Source organism: Monodon monoceros, unplaced genomic scaffold (assembly GCF_005190385.1).
Source record: "Monodon monoceros isolate NGI ecotype Baffin Bay Population unplaced genomic scaffold, NGI_Narwhal_1 Super_Scaffold_5, whole genome shotgun sequence".
In the NCBI taxonomy this organism is placed as follows: domain Eukaryota; kingdom Metazoa; phylum Chordata; class Mammalia; order Artiodactyla; family Monodontidae; genus Monodon; species Monodon monoceros.
The window spans coordinates 46,913,350-46,933,694 of record NW_021703782.1 but is presented as its reverse complement, the minus strand read 5'-3'; the positions used below and the strand labels follow the sequence as shown (position 1 = coordinate 46,933,694).

The window sequence follows — 20,345 nt, the reverse complement described above, 5'->3', positions numbered from 1 at the left end:
CGTGTCTCTGTGATTTGTTTAGTTAGGTGTTCTCCTTTAGGTTCTGTCCTTTAAGTGGGTGTGCATTCATTCTTAATAGGTACATTTTCTTAATTTCAGTGACAGAAAAATTAAGAATTTGAAAGATTTTCGTGTTTCATATGACATTTTAACATCTCTTTTGCGTAACCACTGTAAGTTGGCCTATATCTAAGTGGGTGCTTAATTCATCTATTTAGCATTGATCACTAAACCCACAAACTGTGCTCCATTTTAAGATGTCCATTTTATTTTTCTTAAACTCTGCTACTGTGTCCCTGGGACAGCATCTGGTGTAACGCAGTGTCTGATGTTGTGAAGTCGTATCTTTCAGTCCTTTTGTTAGTCCACAAAGAATGCTGTGTTTTTCACCTGTGCTGCCTCCTGTGTTCAGGAAACAGTGTCCGCTCCTTTTCCAATGGGGAAGGGTAATGTTCAGATGCCTCAAAACAATAGCCCCATTCTAGTCAATCTGGTGCCTTTCAGTTCTCTTGTATCTTGTCTCTAAAGACTGAGGCAGCTGGTGAAATGATGGGCATCCGCAGATTCAGCGTGGCATGCCTTTGTGAAAGTAGAACGTTAGCACAGGGAGCAGCGAACTTTTTCTGTACATATGTTAGGCTTTGTGGGCCAGAGGGCGTCTGCGGTCTGTGTTGCAGCTCCTCACCTCTGCTATTGAAGAGCAAAAGCAAGCATCAGTGGTATTTGAATGAAGGAGCATGGCTGTGTTCCAATAAAATTTACCCAAGGACACTGAAATTTGCATTTTGTATAGTTATTATGTGCAACAAAATAGTCTTCTTCTTTTGAATTGTTCCAACTATTTAAAAATCTAACAACGGGGGCTTCCCTGATAGCACAGTGGTTAAGAATCCACCTGCCAATGCAGGGGACACGGGTTCGAGCCCTGGTCCAGGAGGATCCCACGTGCCGCGGAGCAACTAAGCCCGTGCGCCACAACTACTGAGCCCGTGCTCTAGAGCCTGTGAGCCACAACTATTGAGCCCAGGTGCTGCAACTACTGAAGACTCGCACCTAGAGCCCGTGCTGCGCAACAAGAGAAGCCACTGCAACAAAGAGTAGCCCCTGCTCGCCGCAACTAGAGAAAGCCCACGCAGCAACGAAGACCCAGCGCAGCCAAAAATAAATAAATATTTTTTTTTAAAAAGGAAAAAATCTAACAACAGGCAGTGGCCCAGATTTGGCCCACCGGCCATGGTTTGCCAACCCTTGACTTAGCATGAAGAAGGGAAATGTTATAGTGAGTAAAGCGGGTTGAGAGAGCTGTTTCTCTCCCTACACATAGTTGTAAATTACAAGACTGGATAGTGGAGGAAGAACCTGCTAATGTATTGAGAATTGCTAAAATCTTGCTAATGAGAAAACTGAAGTAAAAAGACCAGAGGAATATGTCCCTATGCTTTTACTTTGAGGAAAAAAAACCAGAACTTATTTCATACAGATAAGTTTTTATTTCCTGCAAACATGCCTGTATCTTATATAGTTAGCTTCACCTCCTCTAAACAGCCTTCCCTAATGACTCCGTGCCCCAGTCCAGACAAGGGTAGTTGAAGAAACAGGCTCAGGTGCTCACAAATGGAAGTTGCCGTTTGGGACACATCAAAACTTGTTTTCAAGCAGTAGGAAAATTTGGGCATTAAGGAAGTCATTAGGTACAATGTCATAAGTTCAGAATTAAGCTGTGCTGTTCTCAAATGGGAGTAAGCTCTTGCCGGTTATAATAAATTATTTAAGTGGAAATCTTCTTAGTTCATGGTAGTTATACTAGGCCTGTTAATAAGAGGGTATATGGTTGGACATTGACAGTTGCGGTGTATAAATAGTGTTCCTAGCAAGAGCCTGACAAGGAGCGTTTAAGGTTCTCACAGGATGATGGCCTCACCTTGTCCATGGCTGACACAGTATAGTTTCGTTTAGCAAAAAGAGTTCTGGACAAAAAGAAGACAGAGATGGAGAGAAGTTGGAAGTTGGTCAGCCTCCTACTGGCTGATGTCATCGGGCGATCCAGTTCCTCCAGCATTCTTCCTTGGAAACCGTGTCTCATCCATGACCTTTGGAACTATATTTCTTCCCATGATAGCTGCTTGGGTTGTGTGACCTCAGAGAATTCATTTCCCTTCTCCAGGTTCAGACTGGCATATTTAAAAAATCAAGGCTTTGGACTGGATGCTCTACTGGCCTTGTTCTCATATGTTTATTAACTCTGTCAAGTGTAAAATCAGGAGTAAGATCCTAGTAAATGAATTTGCTAGTAGCTCTTGCCTGTTTGGTATATGTCCTGAAAATGCATTCCGCAAATTATTATATTGGATAAAGTTGTTTTCAGAGGTGGATTGCAAGTGAAGGTTATTTTATGCTCTGATCAAAGGGGTTTAGCTAGAAATTTCTCTAGATTGATATCTAGATCAGGTACCTGAAAGTGTTGAAGGAATCTGCCTCAGTGGGCACAAGATCTGGGGTTGTATGGGCTCTTCCCTGGGAGACTTTGGCCAAACCATGGGGGACACTGAGTAGTTTTTATTCTCATTCTTCTTCTAAGGTTGAATCCCACTTTGGGGACCAAATGCAATGCTCTAATATTGTCTCCAGTGTCTCTGTGCCTCCCCCAAGACCACTGGCTTTTGCCAAACTAATAGCTTCTATTTATAGAGCCTGAGTACTTGGGCGGTCTATTTACAGAGCCCAGAAGGGAAAGGGGGTTTCATTTCGCAAATGAGAACCACTTTTCATGCTTTCCTTGCTGACTTGCCCATGGACCACTCCAGATATACACTACTGGCATCCAGCTTCTGTAGAGAAGCCATTGTAACTGCGGGCATGTGGTCAAACAACTTAGCCTGGGACAGCCTCCCTTTTGCAGAGGCCCAGGGTAGAATAGTTCTCGTGAATGAGTTTCTGTAGACTTTCAGGACTTTCAAAACAAAACCAGAAGGTGAGCTGGAAGGTGCTTTCCTCCTGGTCCTGTGTGGTTGGCCTCTGCCAGGTCTCCAGCTCCATCTAGGAGATGGTACAGAGAGCTTTGCAGCTCTGACTTGGTGTCTCTCCTCAGGTCAGGAGATGTCCCTGTTGCCTTTTTGTGCTTTCAAGAAGTATTGGGTGGTAGTTAACAACACATATGCTGGAGCCGGAATTGGGCAAGTTTCTTAACCTCTGCGTATCTGTTTCATAAGGCTTCTGAGGATTTCGTTTGTAAAGATATTTAAAGGCCTTGGAACAATTTCTGACAGATATAAAGCAGTTTGTGATGATGGTGATCAGGATTATTACTGAGGGTAGAGATGGGGGAAAGTTAGAAATTGGTTAGCTTCCTCACATCAGGTGAGTTCAGAATACCAAGTGGTCACTGGCCAATTCAGTCCCTCTGGCACTCTCCCTTAGAAACTTTGACCTTTGGAACTACTTTGCTTCCAGTCATAGCCACATAGGACATTTGTATACATTTGACATTGAATGCTTTAAGCCCTGTCATAGAGTCAGCAGAAGATCTGTGTTTTTGTCCTATCACACATGGAACCTGGACTTTCAGCCTGTTTTTTCTGCACACACCCTTTGACTTCATTTCCATTACATTGAGTGCATAGTGGTTGGTTGGCATGTTGGTAATACTTCCAGGACCTCCGTGTATGGCCACACAAGTTCTGCACTGTAAAACTCTGGGGGACCACTATTTATTGCAGAACTAAATACAACTTAGCCACATACTCAAATCTAAGATGTATTAAAAACTCAAGTTAACCAAAAGAATGTGGTACAGGGTTCACATGTGGGCAGGCATCTCTTATAAATAGGAATGCTTTTTAAGGTAATTTTATACCATGATGACCTCATAAGAAAAAATGTTTCCTCTATTAATCACAGTAGTAGCAAGCTCCTTACACACACAGTAATCTGACTACCATGGAAGGGGAACTGATTAAGTATTGAAAAACAAAGCTGAAAGATAAAATCTTCTGGTTATGGTTTGGTTTCTGATTATGAAAGAGAAGAAGGCTTACACAGACGTAGAAAACAAATATATGGATACCAAGGGGGAAAGGGGTGGGGTGGGAGGAATTGGGAACTGAGATTGACACATATATAGTACTGATACTATGTATAAAATAGACAACTGATGGGCACATACTGAATAGCACAGGGAACTCTACCTAATGCACTGTGGTAACCTAAGTGGGAGGCAAGTCCAAAAGGGAGAGGCTATCTATATGTGTATGGCTGATTCTTTTGTTGTGCAGTGGAGGCTAACACAACATTGTAAAGCAACCATATTCCAATAAAAATTAATAAAAAAAAGAAAGAGAAGGAGGCTTGCCCCATCCATAAAAGGTTGATTTTGTATGTAGGTGCAGTAGGTTACAGAAAAATTGGAATTGAGGGAGGAGCCCTTGAACTCTAAAGAAAACAACGAAGTCTCCTTGAACTTAATTGAGATCTGATATTCTGCCATCAAAAATTAATTCCCTTCATTCATACTTATGTATTCCATGTACATATCTTGGATAGGAGGATGCACTAATTTTCAGTAGTCATTTACCCTGCAGAGTGAATGAATGGACCACACATGTTGATAAGAAAAGGATTTCATGGGGGAATGTAGAGAGGACCTCATTGCACGGCCTCTTCATGTGGTAAAAAGGGTGCAACAGAGAGAGGACATGGTGACCTGCTGAGTGCAAATACTGACCATTCAGAATTTTGCAAGGATAGACTCTAGGACCATGATTTTAATTTAGAGTTAACCAAAAGTTCAAGAACTGATTAGAAGTGTTTGCTCAAGATTTTTATGTACTTGGGATGTTCTCAGAAGTTAAATAAAAACTTTCCCTCTCTTACTTGAACAAACAGAGTCGATGTGGCATGTTTCTTTCTTTAGAACAGTGAAACATGCCACCATGCCTGGCCCTCTGTAGACATCCAGTGAATGCCTCTGGGGCAAAATATGTTTCATAGCTCCACATTTTTTTAAAATTTATGTTTATTTTATGCTGAATTTATTCCTGGGTCGTATATTTTTGTTGCTTCAGTTTCTTTTGGGACATCTTCTTCTGTGCAACCTCCTCTTCAGGTTTAGGTACAATTTGCTCTTTTTCAATAGGGATCATCTTAGTGTGGCAGAGAGGGCTCAGGTAGAGGTTAACCTGTCCATGAGCTCTGTAAGTCCAGGGTCCATCTTGGATTCTGTTCCCCTGGATGTGCTCGATGCCAGAGACGCTACATCAAAACCCTTAAGTGTAACTTTACTCCCCGCATTTTTAAGCATGTGCGGCAAAAAATTCACTCTTTTTTGGGTCATGGACCCTCTGTCCAGCCCCACTCTTTGACCTGGATGGATACGCCAGCCAACTCCAACATTGTAATGATGGAATAGCATGCGTTGCTTCTGTAAAGTGACATGTTTCAGAGACTTGGTGGCTTTTTGGATATGCATACCCTCTATGGCCTGGCTTCATGGGTGTTCTTAAAGTGAACGTGAAGATTTGAACCTCTTGATTTGCAAGATTTTGTGGCGTTTTCTGTGTCAAGTGAAGAGTGAACCATTCTCAGAGACCACATCAGGCAACTTCCAGTGAGAGGAAGCTATATCCACCTTATTTTACCAGGAGATAAGGAAGTATATTTTGAAACACATTTTAGGAAATTAGTAGGTTCCTTTTTGGGTAAATGGGCTTTCCAAGTCTTGATGGAACACAGCTGAATGCAAAGCCAGTGTTACTTCTGGCAGCTCTGTGAGCCCCTCACCTTCCACCGCAGGACTTCGTGCTCGGTTGTACCACCAGTGGTTGTATATATACTCAAGCAAAAACTACGTTTCTAAAGCTAATAATTTGCATCATTTAGAATATTTATTTTCTCATTTCAGAAAGTGGATGTCACCAGCAGGGCTGTGATGGAAATAATGACTAAAACAATTGAGTACCTTCAACCCAATCCAGGTAAGGGCTCGTTTTATACTTGCAGGGGTATCCCTCCAGGTAACTTTTCGTTTCTCTTTGGTAGACAGGCTAGGTTTGGTGTGCTTCTGCTTGCTCTGTCCTCCCTTCTGGAAGTTCAGTGGCTTCAGGTGGAGCATTTCGACCGGGAAGGGAGGACTTTTTAGGTTCACACTGAAGTAACTGGAGGCTTCTGTGATACTTTATCTGACTGTAGTGTAATTAACAAACAGCACTGTGTGGACAGCGTGGGTGGCACATGATGTCAGGGTAGCTGCAAGCTGTTAGGAACTGAACACTCATTTGAAAGGGATTGTAAGAAAGGAAAACTGGGAGAATTTTCAGATAAAACATCGTAATTCACCAAAGGTGTGAAAAAGTAGGAAGTTGAACGGTTTTTGTGAAATACAGAGGGTTTCGGTCCATACGCATCACTGAAGTCTTTGGAGGGTTGTTCTTTGTTCTGATTTTTCTCCAAGCACATCACAGATCAGCACTTGTTCTTGCTAACCTGTTACACTCTTAAGAGAAGGGAGTTATAATAGAGATAATGGAGCTGTACCTTGAAAAGAGAACCAGGCAGAAGTGGGGTGATCTCGAAGAGCACAAGGTGTAACAGAGCAAAGCAGCTGATACTCTAGACCTCCTCAGCACTCTTCCTGAATAGCAGTTCCTAACTGCAGAGTATAGAAACTTGAAGCAAGGTTGAATATATTTAAGTAAAACGTATGAATGTTGGGAAAACTGCGTATCTTGAGACCAGTTTCTTTGGGAGTTTCAGGTTGAGATTCCTGTGTCTTTGGTGGTCCTAGGGGAGATGGTTCAGGCACTGTGTCAGCCCCACTGTGTTTGGATTCTGAGCGTTAATGGGTGAGAGATAAGAAAAGGAAATACGTGGGATAAGAGGAGGCAGACAAGCACAGTCAGTGCTGACCAGCTCCCTACTGCCTTCTGCTGCTGCTGGCTGCAGCTTTTCGCTCAGCCCAAACTGGGGGAATAACATTCTCAGTTTTTTTAAAAACTGCATCAGAGATGGGATTATGTGAGGAAGGAAAATATTGAAGTAAGTGATAAGCCATAGGAACCAGGCATTTAACTGATAGTAGACCAAATTGTTGGCAAATTAGGCAACGAATAGCAAAAATGAAGTTTCCAATTTTTGCTTGCAGCCTTCTTCATGACCTCTGTATTCCACAGAGATTCAAGGATCTCTTATCTAAGAGATCTTCACCTGTTCCTAAGTATTTAAACAACTGTGATAGGTCAGTTTTGAAAAGAGAACTGCTCACCCGAAGTCTCACGGTAAGAAGTCATTGTTCAGGGAAGGATGTTTTTGTCTTTGTCTTTGAGTAGAATCTTGAAGTGCTCCCTCATTTCCTGGGATTTACGCATGGATGGTGCTAGGATTACTTAGCCCTGCTGTTGTAGGGCTAATATATATTTTTTAACATCTTTATTGGAGTATAATTTCTTTACAATGTTGTGTTAGTTTCTGCTGTAAAACAAAGTGAATCAGCTATACAAATACATATATCCCTATATCCCTTCCCTCTTGCGTCTCCCTCCCACCGTCCCTATCCCACCCCTCTAGGCGGTCACAAACTCCCTGTGCCTATGCGGCTGCTTCCCACTAGCTGTCTGTTTTACATGTGGTAGTGTATATGTGTCCATACCACTCTCTCACTTTGTCACAGCTTACCCTTCCCCCTCCCTGTGTCTTCAAGTCCATTCTCTATGTCTGTGTCTTTATTCCTGTCCTGCCCTTAGGTTCATCAGAACCACTTTTTTTTTTTTTTTTTTAGATTCCATATATGTGTGTTATCATGCAGTATTTTTCTCTTTCTGACTTACTTCACTCTGTATGAAAGACTCTAGGTCCATCCACCTCACTACAAATAACTCAATTTCCTTTCTTTTTATGGCTGATTAATATTCCATTGTACATATGTGCCACATCTTTTTTATCCATCCACCTGTCGATGGACACTTAGATTGCTTCCATGTTGTAGGACTAATATTAAATGTAGGGAAGGAGAGGGAAAATATAGTATTTACTGAGCACTAATGCATTTTCATTATGTCGCTAGTTATATACACTGTCTTCTCTCTAAAAGTAGCTGTTTTTTCCCTGATTATAAAAAGAAAATGCAGTTGAAAAATTCATAGTGTAGCAAAGAAACTAAAAATCCATGAACACAGATCTTTGGTGGGGACCCATCTGTGTTCCTGAGTATAATGGAATTCAGGTGTATGGAGGCATGCTGTGTTGAATAGGATGTCCCTCAAAATCCAGGGCTACCCAGAACCTCCAAATGTGACTTTATTTGGAAATAACATCTTTTGAGATGTAATCAGTTAATGATCTTGAGATGAACTCATTCTGGAGTTAGAGTGGGCCCTAAATCCAACAACTGGTGTCCTTATAAGAAGAAGAGAAAACACAGAGAGACACAGGGCAGAAGGCCACCTGAAGACAGAGGCCAAGATTAGAGTGATGCTGCCACAAACCAAGGAATGCCGGGAGCCACCAGAGCTGGAAGAGGTGAGGAAGGATTCTCCCAGAAAGCCTCAGAAAGAACCAACCGTACTGACACCTTGATTTCAAGTGTCTTGAACTGTTAGAGAGTAAATTTCTGTTGTTCTAAGCCACACAATCTGTGGCAATTTGTTATGGCAGACCTAGAAAACTAATATAGTAGGCTAGCCTAATTTTCCTCGGGAAAAAACAAGGGCCAGAGAATTTAAGAAACCTTCCCAAAGTTACACACCTAGGAAGGGATGAAACCAGGACTGGAACCCAGGTCTGATGCCCCCGAGCCCAGGAACTTTCCATTGCGCAGTCCTGCTTCTGAGAAGAATGGGTTCTTCATTTAGGTGCAAAGGGTACTTTACTTTCAGAGTGGATATGACAGAAATCCAGAAAGGGAACAAATTGTGGGGTTGAGACTTATTTTTATTTTAATAAAAAAGATAACAGGAGGAGGTAATTGGGGGAGATTTGAAATTTTAGAAATGATGTATTTTTAACAGAATCTTGAATGTGCTTATTAGCTACCAACATATTGGTTTTATGGCTATTTAAAAATTGAATGAACATCTGCCACCAAGGAGAACCATTAAGGCCATCACCAGGCGATCACAAGTTGGTTTCAGAAAAGCAGTTATATGTGGGCAGGGTACATATTTATACAAATAAGTGTCATCTACAAGGGTCCAGAGTAAAACAAAATTTCATATGCTCATTCTTCAGAATTTAGATAATTTGTGTTTAATTGGCTTATAATAGATATGACTTAGTTCCTCCGTGAATTTCTTGCCCTGAGAGCAGACACTGGCTAGAGCTCCTGAAAGGTGGCTGATCCAGTACACTTGTTCAGAATGCAAGTGCCCTTGAGAAGGGGACACAAGAATCTAGCCAACACCCAGAGGCTCCCAGTCCTTGGGCACAGAAAAGCAGAATATTCCCAAACTCATGCTGTTTGATAAATGCTTTGACCACTCAGCCTCTCTGTGACCCCAGAAACTGGGTCAACCAATATGGATCACTGGCTTCTGGTCCTGAATAAGCAAGATCTGGCCAGGGTCAGGATAGGGGCTTATGCAAAGTAACAAATTTACCTGGACAGGCCAGTAGGATCTGTGGAAATTAATGCTCTGAGGGTACTTTGAAAGTATCTTGTATTTGATTCATACTCTAGGATGCATTCTGGCTTTCACATCTTGTGGTTATGGAGCATACACATCTGTATAGTCTTGAAGCTCAATTCCTATTGAAATGATGACCAAAGAGAGTTGGATTACTTTTCTTGAATCTGTAGCTGTGCTGTGTGTAGGCACCCCCATCTGCTCTTGCCCACCTCCGGAGTGATATTTTAAAAGGCAGACCTGATCGTGTCATCATCTTGCACAAAACCCTTCAATGGATTTTCACTGCTTTTAGGATTAAGTTTTACCATTTTTAACAAGGCTCAAAGGGCCCTCCCTACATGGTCAGCCTGCCCTTTCCCCTCTACCTTGCCAGACAAACAGTCTCCTCAGGTCCAGCATCAAGGTCATTTAGAAAGAAGCCTTCCTGAAGCCCTGACTGCATTAGGTTCCACCATCAATGACCCTCTCATGGACTTCCCTGGTGGCGCAGTGGTTGAGAGTCCGCCTGCCGATGCAGAGGACACGGGTTTGTGCCCCGGTCCAGGAAGATCCCACATGCCGCAGAGCGGCTGGGCCCGCGAGCCATGGCCGCTGAGCCTGCGCACCTGGAGCCTGTGCTTCGCAGCGGGAGAGGCCACAGCAGTGAGAGGCCCGCGTACCACACAAAAAAATAAATAAATAAAAAATTACCCTCTCATGATCCCAGCTGCTTTTCCCTGGTGGCACATGCCACACTTACTGTAATTGCATGGTGTGTGTGCTTTGGTTTGTCCTCCCCTGTAAGGACAGGGCTCTGCCTGTCTTATTCCCCACCATCCCCCCATATGCCCCAGGCCCCAGCTCAGTTCCAGGCAGCCCGTGACATTTGGATATTTGAAAAAGTGGATTATGAAGCACAGTTGATACTCAGTGGCTAATGTGATAAAACTGCTATAATGTAAAGGAGAGACGGAGAAACTCTTCCTTTCCCCTAACCCATCAGCTCTACCCATGTAACCAACATTTATCAAATGCATTTACTTTTATACAAGGACCTATGCAATTCTAGATATAGTGGGGGTAGATACAGAACCAAGATTGGGCCCCTGCCCCTTGGGACCTCACAGTCTAACAGCATAAAGTATGTATACTCTAAGGAGAGCTGCACAGAGGCCTTCATGGCTAATTCCTTCTGGAAATTCCAGCTAACTGATGAAGTGAGGAGGGGTGAGTGGGGTCACAGGCCTGCAGGTGTGGCCTGCAAAGGCAGGGCTTTCGAGGACATAGAACAGAGAGCTGTAAAGTCTTTCAGCTTGGACTGTGAAAAGATTCTGACAGGAACAACATAAACCAGTACAGATCTCCAAGCTGCTTAGATAAGAAACAATTTGAACATGAGAAGTCCTGTGTACTTCTACTGATTGTGAGCCCCTATTCTCATGGTATCTAAGAGCAAAGATCATCAGAGAAGATATAAATCAGTTTTCTTTTTTTTTTAATGAATTTTTAAATTTTATTTATTTGTTTTTGGCTGCATTGGATCTTCCTTGCTGTGTGCAGGCTTTCTCTGGTTGCAACGAGCAGGGACTACTCTTCATGTTGCGGTGCGCAGGCTTCTCATTGCAGTGGCTTCACTTGTTGTGGAGCATGGGCTCATGGCACACGGGCTTCAGTAGTTGTGGCACATGGGCTCAGTAGTTGTGACACGCGGGCTCAGTAGTTGTGGCTTGCTGGCTCTAGGGTGTGGGCTCAGTAGTTGTGGTGCATGGGATTAGTTGCTCTGTGGCATGTGGGATCTTCCCGGACCAGGGCTCAAACCTGTGTCCCCTGCATTGGCAGGCAGATTCTTAACCACTGTGCCACCAGGGAAACCCCGAATCAGTCTTCTTATATGAGTATTCTGATGCTTGTGGGGGGAAGATAAATCAGCAATGTCCAACAGAAATAAGATGCAAGGAACATGTGTAATTTTGAATTTTCTAGTAGCCATATTAACGAAAGTAAGAAAGAAAGGTAGAGAAGAAGCAAGAAGAACTACAGTCCTGCAGCCTGTGGAACAAAAACCACATTCACAGAAAGATAGACAAGATGAAAAGGCAGAGGGCTATGTACCACATGAAGGAACAAGATAAAACCCCAGAAAAACAACTAAATGAAGTGGAGATGGGCAACCTTCCAGAAAGAGAATTCAGAATAATGATAGTGAAGATGATCCACAACCTCGGAAAAAGAATGGAGGCAAAGATGAAGAAGATGCAAGAAATCTTTAACAAAGACCTAGAAGAATTAAAGAAAAAACAAACAGAGATGAACAATAAAATAACTGTAATGAAAACTACACTAGAAGGAACCAATAGCAGAATAATTGAGGCAGAAGAACGGATAAGTGACCTGGAAGAGAGAATGGGGGAATTCACTGCTGCAGAACAGAATAACGAAAAAAGAATGAAAAGAAATGAAGACAGCCTAAGAGACCTCTGGGACAACATTAAACACACCAACATTCGAATTATAGGGGTCCCAGAAGAAGAAGAGAATAAGAAAGGGACTGAGAAAATATTTGAAGAGATTATAGTTGAAAACTTCCCTAATATGGGAAAGGAAATAGATAATTATGTCCAGGAAGCACAGAGAGTCCCATACAGGATAAATCCAAGGACAAACACGCAAGACACATATTAATCAAACTATCAAAAATCAAATACAAAGAACAAATATTAAAAGCAGCAAGGGAAAAACAGCAAGTAACACATAAGGAAATCCCCATAAGGTTAACAGCTGATCTTTCAGCAGAAACTCTGCAAGTCAGAAGGGAGTGGCAGGACATATTTAGAGTGATGAAGGAGAAAAACCTACAACCAAGATTACTCTACTCAGCAAGGATCTCATTCAGATTTGACGAAGACATTAAAAGCTTTACAGACAAGCAAAAGCTAGGAGAATTCAGAACCACCAAGCCAGCTTTACAACAAATGCTAAAGGAACTTATCTAGGCAGGAAACACAAGAGAAGGAAAAGACCTACAATAATAAACCCAAAACAATTAAGAAAATGGTAATAGGAACATACATATCGATAATTACCTTAAATGTTAATGGATTAAATGCTCCAACCAAAAGACATAGACTGGCTGAATGGATACAAAAACAAGACCCGTATTAATGCTGTCTACAAGAGACCCACTTCAGACCTAGGGACACATACAGACTGAAAGTGAGGGGATGGAAAAAGATATTCCATGCAAATGGAAATCAAAAGAAAGCTGGAGTAGCAATTCTAATATCAGACAAAACAGACTTAAAAAAAAGACTATTACTAGAGACAAAGAAGGACACTACATAATGATCAAGGGATCAATCCAAGAAGAAGATATAAGAATTGTAAATATTTATGCACCCAACATAGGAGCACCTTAATACATAAGGCAAATACTAACAGCCATAAAAGGGGAAATCGACAGTAACACAATCATAGAAGGGGACTTTAATACCCCACTTTCACCAATGGACAGATCATCCAAAATAAAAATCAATAAGGAAACACAAGCTTTAAATGATACATTAAACAAGATGGACTTAATTGATATATATAGGGCATTCCATCCAAAAACAACAGAATACACTTTCTTCTCAAGTGCTCATGGAACATTCTCCAGGATAGATCATATCTTGGGTCACAAATCAAGCATTGGTAAACTTAAGGAAATTGAAGTCATATCAAGTATCTTTTCTGACAACAACGCTATGAGACCAGCTATCAATTACAGGAAAACATATGTAAGAAATACAAACACATGGAGGCTAAACAACACACTACTTAATAACCAAGAGATCACTGAAGAAATGAAAGAGGAAATCAAAAAATACCAAGAAATAAATGACAATGAAAACACAACGACCCAAAACCTATGGGATGCAGCAAAAGCAGTTCTAAGAGGGAAGTTTATAGCTATACAAGCCCACCTTAAGAAACAAGAAACATCTCAAACCACCTAACCTTACACCTAAAGCAATTAGAGAAAGAAGAACAAAAAAAACCCCAAACATAGCAGAAGGAAAGAAATCATAAAGATCAGATGAGAAATAAATGAAAAAGAAATGAAGGAAACAGTAGCAAAGATCAATAAAACTAAAATCTGGTTCTTTGAGAAGATAAACAAAATTGATAAACCATTAGCCAGACTAATCAAGAAAAAAAGGGAGAAGAGTCAAATCAATAGGATTAGAAATGAAAAAGGAGAAGTAACAACTGACAGTGCAGAAATACAAAGGATCATGAGAGATTACTACAAGCAACTATATGCCAATAAAATGGAAACCCACAAAAAAATGGACAAATTCTTAGAAAAGCACAACCTTCCGAGACTGAACCAGGAGGAAATAGAAAATACAAACAGACCAGTCACAAGCAGTGAAATTGAAACTGTGATTAGAAATCTTCCAGCAAACAAAAGCCCAGGACCAGGTGGCTTCACAGGCAAATTCTATCAATCATATAGAGAAGAGCTAACACCTATCCTTCGCAAACTCTTCCAAAATATAGCAGAGGGAGGAACGCTCCCAAACACATTTTACAAGGCCACCATCACTCTGATACCAAAACCAGACAAAGATGTCACAAAGAAAGAAAACTACAGGCCAATATCACTGATGAACATAGATGCAAAAATCCTCAACAAAATACTAGCACACAGAATCCAAAAGCACATTAAAAGGATCATATATTATGATCAAGTGCAGTTTATCCTAGGATTGCAAGGATTCTTCAATATATGCAGATCAATCAACGTGATACACCATATTAACAAATTGAAGGGGAAAAACCATATGATCATCTCAATAGATGCAGAGAAAGCTTTTGACAGAATTCAACACCCATTTATGATAAAAACCCTCCAGAAAGTAGGCATAGAGGGAACTTTTGTCAACATAATAAAGGCCATATATGACAAACCCACAGCCAACATAGTCCTCAATGGTGAAAAACTGAAACCATTTCCTCTAAAATCAGGAAGAAGACAAGGTTGCCCACTATCACCACTGTTATTCAGCATAGTTTGGAAGTTTTAGCCACAGCAATCAGAGAAGAAAAAGAAATAAAAGGGATCCAAATCAGAAAAGAAGAAGTAAAGCTGTCACTGTTTGCAGATGACATGATACTATACATACAGATTCCTAAAGATGCTACCAGAAAACTACTAGAGCTAATCAATGCATTCAGTAAAGTAGCAGGATACAAAATTAAGGTACAGAAATCTCTTGCATTCCTATACACTAATAATGAAAAATCTGCAAGTGAAGTTAAGAAAACACTCCGATTTACCACTGCAAAAAAAAGAATAAAATATCTAGGAATAAACCTACCTAAGGAGACAAAAGACCTGTACACAGAAAACTATAAGACACTGATGAAAGAAAGTAAAGGTGATACAAATAGATGGAGAGATATACCATGTTCTTGGATTGGAAGAATCAACATTGTGAAAATGACTCTACTACCCAAAGCAATCTACAGATTCAATGCAATCCCTATCAAAGTACCACTGGCATTTTTCACAGAACTGGAGCAAAAAATTTCACAATTTGTATGGAGACACAAAAGACCCCCGAATAGCCAAGGCAATCTTGAGAAAGAAAAACGGAGCTGGAGGAATCAGGCTCCCTGACTTCAGGCTCTACTACAAAGCTGTAGTAATCAAGACAGTATTGTACTGGCACAAAAACAGAAATATAGATTAATGGAACAGGATAGAAAGCCCAGAGATAAACCCACACACATATGGTCACCTTATCTTTGATAAAGGAGGCAAGAATGTACAGTGGAGAAAAGACAGCCTCTTCAGTAAGTGGTGCTGGGAAAACTGGACAGCTACATGTAAAAGAATGAAATTGGAACATTTCCTAACACCATACACAAGAATAAACTCAAAATGGATTAAAGACCTAAATGCAAGGCAAGACACCATCAAACTCTTAGAGTAAAACAGGCAGAACACTCTATGACATAAATCACAGCAAGATCCTTTCTGACCCACCTCCTAGAGAAATGGAAATAAAAACAAAATTAAAGAAATAGGACCTAATGAAACTTAAAAGCTTTTGCACAGCAAAGGAAACCATAAACAAGACAAAAAGACAACCCTCAGAATGAGAGAAAATATTTGCAAATGAAGCAACTGACAAAGGATTAATCTCCAAAATTTACAATCAACACATGCAGCTCAATATCAAGAAAACAAACAACCCAATCCAAAAATGCGCAGAAGACCTAAATAGACATTTCTCCAAAGAAGATATACAGATTGCCAACAAACACATGAAAGAACACTCAACATCATTAATCATTAGAGAAATGCAAATCAAAACTACAGTGAGATATCATCTCACACCAGTCAGAATGGCCATCATCAAAAAATCAACAAACAGTAAATACTGGAGAGGGTGTGGAGAAAAGGGGACCCTCTTGCACTGTTGATGGGAATGTAAATTGATACAGCCACTATGGAGAACAGTATGGAGGTTCCTTAAAAAACTTAAAATAGAACTACTATACGACCCAGCAATCCCACTACTGGGCATATACCCTGAGAAAACCATAATTCAAAAAGAGTCATGTACCAAAATGTTCATTGCTGCTCTATTTACAATAGCCAGGAGATGGAAACAACCTAAGTGTCCATCAACAGATGAATGGATAAAGAAGATGTGGCACATATATATATAATGGAATATTACTCAGCCATAGAAAGGAACAAAAGTGAGTTATTTGTAGTGAGGTGGATGGACCTAGAGTCTGTCATACAGAGTGAAGTAAGTCAGAAAGAGAAAAATAAATACTGTATGCTAACACATATATATGGAAACTAAAAAAAAAAAAATGGCCAGAAGAACCTAGGGGCAAATGGCAATAAAGATGCAGACCTACTAGAGAATGTACTTGAGGATAAGGGGAGGGGGAAGGGTAAGCTGGGACAAAGTGAGAGAGTGGCATGGACATATATACACTACCAAATGTAAAATAGATAGCCAGTGGGAAGCAGCTGCATAGTGCAGGCGGATCAGCTAGGTGCTTTGTGACCACCTGGAGGGTGGCATAGGGAGTGTGGGAGGGAGGGAGATGCAAGAGGGAAGAGATATGGGGATGTATGTATATGTATAACTGATTCACTTTGTTATAAAGCAGAAACTGACACACCATTGTAAAGCAATTATACTCTAATAAAGATGTTTAAAAAATTAAAAAAAATGAAGAAAGCAGCAAGGGAAAACAACAAATAACATACAAGGGAACTCCCATAAGGTTAACAGCTGATTTCTCAGCAGAAACTTTACAAGCCAGAAGGGAGTGGCATGATATACTTAAAGTGATGAAAGGGAAGAACCTACAACCAAGATTACTCCACCCAGCAAGGATCTCATTCAGATTCAGTGGAGAAGTCAAAAGCTTTACAGACAAGCAAAAGCTAAGAGAATTCAGCACCACCAAACCAGCTCTACAACGAATGCTAAAGGAACTTCTCTAAGTGGGAAACACAAGAGAAGAAAAGGACCTACAAAAACAAACCCAAAACAAATAAGAAAATGGTCATAGGAACATACATATCGATAATTACCTTAAATGTGAATGGATTAAATGCTCCAACCAAAAGACACAGGCTTGCTGAATGGATAGAAAAACAAGACCCATATATATGCTGTCTACAAGAGACCCACTTCAGACCTAGGGACGCATACAGACTGAAAGTGAGGGGATGGAAAAAGATATTCCATGCAAATGGAAATCAAAAGAAAGCTGGAGTAGCAGTTCTCATATCAGAGAAAATAGACTTTAAAATAAAGAATGTTACCAGAGACAAGGAAGGACACTACATAATGATCTAGGGATCAATCCAAGAAGAAGATATAACAATTATAAATATATATACACCCAACATAGGAGCACCTGAATATATAAGGCAACTGCTAACAGCTATAAAAGAGGAAATCGACAGTAACAAAATGATAGTGGGAGAGTTTAACACCTCACTTGCACCAATGGACAAGTCATTGAAAATGAAAATAAATAAGGAAACAGAAGCTTTAAGTGACACAATAGACCAGATAGATTTAATTGATATTTATAGGAATTCCATCCAAAAACAGCAGACTACACTTTCTTCTCAAGTGCGCACGGAACATTCTCCAGGATAGATCGTATCTTGGGTCACAAATGAAGCCTCAGTAAATTTAAGAAAATTGAAATCATATCAGTCATCGTTTCTGACCACAACGTTATGGGATTAGAAATGAATTACAGGAAAAAAAGCGTAACAAACACAAACACATGGAGGCTAAACAGCACGTTACTAAATAACCAAGAGATGACTGAAGAAATCAAAGAGGAAATCAAAAATTACCTAGAAACAAATGACAATAAAAACACGACGATTCAAAACCTATGGGATGCAGCAAAAGCAGTTCTAAGAGAGAAGTTTATAACTATACAAGCCTACCTCAAAAAACAAGAAAAATCTCAAATAAACAATCTAACCTTACACCTAAAGGAACTAGAGAAAGAAGAACAAACAAAACGCAAAGTTAGTAGAAGGAAAGAAATCATAAAGATAAGAGCAAATATAAATGAAATAGAAACAAAGAAAACAATAGCAAAGATCAGTAAAACTAAAAGCTGGTTCTTTGGGTAGATAAACAAAATTGATAAACCATTAGCCAGACTCATCAAGAAAAAGAGGGAGAAGACTCAAATCAATAGAATTGGGCGATTGGGATTGACATGTATACACTGATGTGTATAAAATTGATGACTAATAAGAACCTGCTGTATATAAAATAAATAAAATTAAATTAAAAAATTTTAGAAAAAGGTAAAATTGATTTTAATAATATTTAATCCTGTATATCCAAAATTTTAACTGATATTAAAAATCATTGATAAATTATACATTTTTTTTATACTAAGTTTTGAAATTTGGTGTACGTTTTATACATACAGTACATATCTGTTTGGACTAGCCACATTTCAAATGCTCAGTAGCCCCATGTGACCATTGATTCCCATAATGGACAGCACAGGACTAGATAGTTTGCCATTCTAGCTCTGTATTATATTTTGATACGTGTTTGATGTTTAGCTTCTTGGTTTATTTATATTGATGGTTGAGTTTTTCAGTAGAAAAATGGACTCTTGATTTTTGGTTCAGGATATCTTTAAGTTGTTTTTTTGTCCATTTCTTTCAGCATTCTGCAAATCCGTTTCATGGCACTGTAGTGGAGACCTTCCCCTGACATAGAACTGTAGGCATGGTGGGATTGGCTGGCTGTGTTTCCTTCCCAGCCTTACCAGAGTGGTGATGACAGAGACCTTTTTAGTTTGCACTGAAAAGTTATTCTGATCATGATGTCATCATCCTATATAAACTTCCACGATGTGTAGATAAAAAGCAGTTTAAACATGAAAAACATCGTGCGTCAAGGTTTGGTTTTCTAAAGAAATGCTTTTCCCTTGAATGCCTGCACAGTCTGAGGTTCTCCACATGCCTGAGATTGGGACATTAAGTCAGGGTCATTAAATGTCTCTTCAGAACTTCTTAATAATAATTTAAAATCTCATTTGTGGAATGTTGCCTGTAGAAATAAAAGTTAGCTCTATTAATTTTAAAATATCTCATTAATCCCTGAAAAGCTATTACATCAAAATTATTATATTTCTTTCTCATGGGCTGCCCTCTTAATCAGCCCCTTCCAAAGATGCATAAATAAGATATTTGGTGGCAATAGAGCTGAAGATCAATGCATATATTGTTCGGCATTCATGTCTCAAATACTTGCCTCCAAAAACACTGAATTTGCTGTAGTTCGTGGAGGACAGGACCTGAGTCGTGTTCATCTTCTTGTCTTTCAGGGCTCTTAGCATTGTGCCTGGTGCATTGTTTGCCCTCAATATGTCTATTGAATAAGTTCACGAATGAATATATCCATCCTTTACTTAAAGAATAAGGGATTTGTACTGCGTCTAATAGCAAGGGCTTTTGCTTTTCTAAATCCTGACACTGAAAAATAATGAAAATGCATAAGGACGGATTACAGAAGATTACTTGGCACTGGCTCTTTCCTCTTCCTGAAGTGCCCCAACTGCCCTGGCAGGTCACCCCCTGCCTTCTTAATCATCCTTCTTACCTCAGCTTAAATACTCTGGCCCCCTGTCTCATCAGGTCCACTCCACTGTCCTCATGACACCTTGACTTGAGTCCCCTCCATAAATCTCTCCAGTGGTTCCCCATTTAGAATAACACTGAAAGCGCTCAAGGTCCGATGACCTGACTTCATTTCCTGAAATCCTACAAATCTCCCTCCATCTGTACCAGTGTCCCCGGCCTTCCCATTGCTCCTCTCACCCACACAGCACCCTCATTCCTGGGACTGTGCCAGGCCGTCTGCCTGAACCACTTGGCTCCAGGTATCCCCCAGGTCTTCACTCAGGTCTCTGCTCTAATGTCACCTTATTTGTGTGGCTTTTCTAACCATCTTGTTTAAAACACCACCCTCTAAGCCATTTCCCTGTTTTGTTTTCCTTCGTGGCACTTGTTACTACTTAAACTTTTATTCTGTATTTACTTGGTAAGGTGTGGCTTGTCTCTGCCCCTAAAATGCAGGTGGCCTGAGTGTAGGATTGTTGTTTGTACATTGTAGTCAAAGAGCCTGTTCTCACCTTTTATTGTACTTATCACAATATTTACTTTTATAAGGTGTTTTT

The 20,345-nt window shown here is 40.3% G+C and overlaps 1 protein-coding gene across 5 annotated transcripts in view; it reads left to right on the top strand.

Moving 5' to 3' along the window:
- The window catches only part of SH3GL2 (SH3 domain containing GRB2 like 2, endophilin A1), a 208,110-nt gene that overhangs the window by 142,085 nt on the left and 45,680 nt on the right, over nt 1-20,345 (top strand). For 4 of the 5 annotated variants that reach the window (XM_029203777.1, XM_029203776.1, XM_029203778.1 and 1 more), the window contains exon 3: nt 5,897-5,969. In XM_029203777.1, coding sequence (XP_029059610.1) covers nt 5,897-5,969 — 73 coding nt within the window. Of the gene's footprint in view, nt 1-5,896; nt 5,970-7,168; nt 7,269-20,345 lie in introns of those variants that run through there. The other variant, XM_029203781.1, reaches the window with a different exon arrangement.